At 58.8% G+C, this 4,754-nt stretch overlaps 1 protein-coding gene across 1 annotated transcript; it reads right to left on the bottom strand.

The window, feature by feature from the left end:
• Positions 1-2,501: 2,501 nt before the first annotated feature.
• Positions 2,502-4,513, bottom strand: LOC119323676 (gallate 1-beta-glucosyltransferase-like). The gene has a single exon (XM_037597375.1). The coding sequence runs from the start codon at positions 4,393-4,395 to the stop codon at positions 2,914-2,916; it is 1,482 nt and encodes a 493-aa protein (XP_037453272.1). The 5' UTR covers positions 4,396-4,513; the 3' UTR covers positions 2,502-2,913.
• Positions 4,514-4,754: the final 241 nt, after the last annotated feature.

Genomic DNA, 4,754 nt, shown 5'->3' with positions numbered 1-4,754 from the left:
GCGGCGCGCCGTTGCCGGGATGGCCGGAGGTGAAGGTGGCACATCAAGTAGAGCCTGCTGACAGGGAACGAACAGGGACTCAAGCCCCTCAAGCCCCAGTACGCCCTGGCTAGCATGCACAGGAGAGGGCGTGCGACGCAGCGGCCCAACGCATGGCAGAGGCGGGGTTGGGGAAGCCTCGAATCCGGGCGGCCTCACCGGGGAGAGGGACACCAGAGGACGCAGCATCATCGCTGGCGCGCAGAGGTCGATCAAGTCAGGGCACGCGACCACGTCCAGGGGCGCAGATTGCAGGGAACGCCTGGAGAGCGGTAGGCTGCGGAGCACTGAAGTTGGCGAGAGCGGCGGCGAGGCTGGCGGCGTTAGGTTCTGTGAAGATCGACGACGCAGAACGAGGAGAGCAGTTCCTGGTCGGACTACGCCCATGGCCCGCTGGGGAGATTGTACGGGCAGGCGGCGGAGGAGCAACCAGCACCATCTCCGCGTCGCGTGCGGCCACCACGCTGGAGGAACTGGGGCCTCGCAGCAGCAGCGAAGGGGCCACTTCCTCATGGCGTTGCCGACCGCCATCACGACCTCCTTGCTGCTCACGACCACGGTCGCGGTTGTCGTCCTGGGGGCGCGGGAGAGGCTGCGACCCACCCTCTCCCCCCAGCCCCTGCCGTTCCTGGAGCCGTCACGGCCCCGACGATCTCGATCTTGGTCCTCCCGGCGGTGGTCATCTTCGTCGTGATCACACCGGCTGCGAGGAGGAGCGGCAGATGCGCTCACGGCGGTTTCGCGGTGCCAACTCGCCATCGACGACACGGATGCGCCAGTCATATGGGGTGGTGACGATCTCTGGCCCCGTTGAGTCTTTGTGGATCGCCAGGTGGATGAGCACGCGATGCTCCAGGCCACACCGCCCGTAGACCGGCTGCCCACCGCTACGGGCAGGGAGGGTTATCCAGTTCACCCGAGGCACCTTGCTCGGGCATACCGTCCAAGCCCAGAGACCAACAACCCTCGTCTGGGTCTTCAGCTTGGTCACCGGCTCCACGTAGTCCAGGGCGTAGCGGGTGCCGATGGCGGCCGCAATGGACTGGTCGTCCCAGGCATGAAGTGGTAGACCCTCCAGGCAGAGGCGGACATGATGACGACGGCAAGAGGAGATCACGACGGTGTCAATGGCACCTTTAGGGGAAGACAGGGGAGCTCGGGGCGGCGCGGATCGAACGGCAATGTCGCGGTGGGAAGGTTGAGGAAGACGGCAATGACGTCGATCTGGGGGTGCTGGACTTGATCTTGTTGGTGCAGACGAAGTAGCGGAGGCATTTGTAGCTCCTCGACAAGCTCCTAACCAGCAGGGAGGGCATTGGCCGTGTGGACGGGGTCGGTCATGGTGGCTGTGGCATCTGATTTCGTCCAGATCACCGGGATCGAGCGAGCGAGGAGGAGAAATGGATCTGGGAGGGGGCGTCGAGGAGGAGTGAGGCCATGGGGGCAGGGGAGGCAGGGCGTCACCCTTATCCATTCCCCTTCGATGCCGGCGAGGTGGTCGGGCGGGAGCCCTGCTCTGTAGCGACGGGCTCGGGGAATAGGAGAAGACGACCGTGCGGGGACTGGACCACTGGGCCGGTTCGGCGGCAAGGCCCGGGGGTAGGGGGGTCCCCTTTTTCACCGTCCTTTTGGTTTTTAATGTATTTAATCTGTTTCTCCTTTTTAACACAATTTTCTATTTATTCTTATATCAACTAAATGGATTTTGTTAATTGTGATACTATGCACACAATTCGAGCACAATATTTTTAGGTGGCACAAAAAATTTGGGCCCAAAATGAAATACATAAAATTAGGTTTATATTTAATTGATTATTTTAACTACTGTTGGACCTCTTATTAATTTGACAAAATTTAATTTTTGGGTCAAATAATATTGGGCTCGACATGTCAAAGATTAGTGGAATTTATAAAGTATGGTGAACATTTTAGTTTTACTGTTTGAAGAAATAATTTATTTGACTTTATTTTAAGTTTGAATTGGGCTTTGATTTTTATCAAGTGGCAGTTTGGCTTAGCAAGCCTGATGACATGGCATCATTAGGGGGTGGTCACTGTAGCTAACGACTTGAGGTGTTACATAATCTTTCCATTTCTGAAATTTCATTGTTAAATGATTGAGAAATATATCACATTATCCATTAGTTCAGTCAAGCTCACCACAAGTCTACACATTATTTGCCAATTGAGTAAGTCTTATTGGCGGGGAGAATAGGCTGTGTGTGTGTTAGAGAGAGAGGGAGGAAGAGGGAGGGGGAGAGAGTGTGTGTGAGGATTTGATGATAAAAAAGGTCGTTAATGTCGTAATATTGAACTCTTAAATTTAATATGGCCCGTTGCAACGCTTGGGCGTTCTTTTAGTTTGTGGTAGTTCTGATGTGGTCCCTGAATACACTCTCGCTGGAAGCAAGTGCGTCTTCGCTGGCGCAGCCATTTCACAGGAGGAGGGTTGCTAGCGCTTTAACGACGCCAAAATTAGGCTCTTAATAAATTTATTGACATTTAAATGAACACACTTAATTGAAACATGTAGCCTGTCTGGCTCTCTGTATGACTGATAAGAAACATAACAAGAGGATCAAAGAAAACAAAATATCATGCTACGTCGTTAAGAAGACTAGTACAAGTATAATTAGGTTCGGTTGTCGCGGCATCTTCAGACTTCAGTGCTAAGCTCCAAGACTCGCAACATCGCGTCGACGATGGACTTCAGTTAGGCGGCGATGCTCATACCGATCGATGCTTCCGACTCTGTGCCAACGTAGGCGCCTACCTGCGACAAAGTTGCTTCGGTCGAGTAGCCTTGTGCGTGTCTCGCTTTTGAACTTCAGAAATCTCTGCACACTTCTTCACTGAAGATGGCCGAAGTAATCCTTAGTTTCCACGTAGAGAAGATGAATCGAAACCTTGCTGCTCCGCAGCCACAAGGGCCTTATCTGCTCGTGCGCCAATGGTTCCCGCCACAACCTGGTCAACAAACGCCTGTACGTGGCGGTCCGACGACCCGCCGGCCGCCACGGCCGTCCTCGCCGCCGCGCTCCACGCTCTGGCCTTCTCGAACATCGCGCCGGCGTCCGGCCCGGCCACGACGTCCTCCACGGCGTCGCGCACGGCGTCCCTCCGCAGCGGCGTGCCGATGCGCACCCCCATCTTGAACTCCTCCACAAGGTACTTGGCGTCCGTGCACTGGTCGCCCCACTGCGGGAACGCCACCACGGGAAGCCCAGCCGCGAGCGTCTCCAGCGTGGAGTTCCAGCCGCAGTACGTGAGGAAGCACGCCGTGGACGGGTGCGCGAGCACCAGGTCCTGCGGGCTCCACGGCACCACCATGCCGCGCCCGGCGACGGAGTCCAGGTACCCTTCCGGGAGCATCGCGCTGCAGTCCGGCCGAACCACCCACAGGAAGGGGCGGCCGGTGGACGCGAGCCCGTGCGCCATCTCGGCCAGCTCCTCGGCGGACAGCACCACGACGCTGCCGAGCGACGCGTACACGACGGAGCGCGGCGCCTGCGCGTCCAGCCACCCCACGCAGTCGTCCGCCGCCTTGATCATGTCGCCGCGCACGGCGCCCTCCTCCTCCAGCTCCACGAGCGGTCCCACGGGGATGAGTGGCGGCGGCGGCGGCGAGATGCCCGGGAGCGCGTCCACCACGTCGGGCTCCAGCTCATAGAAGGAGTTGACGAACACCCACGACGCCTTGTGGATGGTACGGAACTGCTTCAGTATCGCGTCGGTGAGGAGCTTGTAGGGGTTCGACGGCAGCAGGAACGACGGCACGTCGGCGACGGACAGCGCCGGGAGGCCCGGGAGGTTGACCCGGGCGTCGAGGTCGTCCTCGGGCGGGAACTCCACGAGCCCGTGCACGTGGTGGTAGTAGAGCGAGAACACGGCGCACGACTGCACCCACAGCACCGCCGTGGGGATGCCGGCGTCGTGGGCGACGTCGATAGCCCACGGGAGGAACGGGTTCCCGACGACGCACGTCACAGGGCGTCCCGCCTCGTCCTGGCGCCTCAGCAGCTCCGCGAACACCACCGGGCCGGTCGTCTCCAGGTGCCTCATCAGGTCGTCGAGGTCGTTCCCGTCGAAATCGTCGTCCAAGAACTCGAACCGGATCGTTCCGTGGCCGAGCGGCACGCCGTCGCCGCCAGCCTCCACCCCGGAGGAGGCCGTGATCTTGCCTCCAACGTAGGAGGTCGAGGAGAAGGTGACCAGGAGACCCTTGGCCGCGAAGCGCTTGGCGAGGCGGAGCATGGGGTTGACGTGGCCCTGCCCCGGGAAGCATATGAGGAGCAAGTGGGGCGCCGGCGACGTCGCCGCCGCCGCGGTGACCGCGGCCGGGGCCTCCTCGCCCATGGCTGTCCGGCTGTGATCGATCTCCCCGCGGGGGAAGAAAATAAATGTCTTCTCTTCTTGCCCGATACTGAGCTGGCTGCTGCAGATGGGTGCGATGACTGGGAGGGACTGATACGTGGGCCGACCTGTACTCTTTAGCTACCGCATTTATACGGAAAAAATGGTTCGGCGGTGACGTGTGCGATGCCGTCCGACGTGCCGTGACACACACACTTGGGTCGTCGACAGTTTTGTGCCGTCCGGGCGAAGGAGGGGCCAAATTGGCCTCTGTGGCTCTCCCAACGTATGCTGGTAATTATTTTCCTTTTACGAGATGCTGTACAGCAAGAATTTGACCTGTATAAAATAACACTCCGGGG

The sequence above is a fragment of the Triticum dicoccoides genome, chromosome 6B (assembly GCF_002162155.2).
Source record: "Triticum dicoccoides isolate Atlit2015 ecotype Zavitan chromosome 6B, WEW_v2.0, whole genome shotgun sequence".
NCBI lineage: Eukaryota > Viridiplantae > Streptophyta > Magnoliopsida > Poales > Poaceae > Triticum > Triticum dicoccoides.
Note: the sequence above shows the minus strand (reverse complement) of the source record. Positions and strands in the feature narration are given on the sequence as shown.

Coding starts and splice junctions, on each gene's coding strand:
- LOC119323676 (XM_037597375.1), bottom strand. CDS start 4,395: ATGGGCGAGGAGGCCCCGGCCGCGGTCACCGCGGCGGCGGCGACGTCG.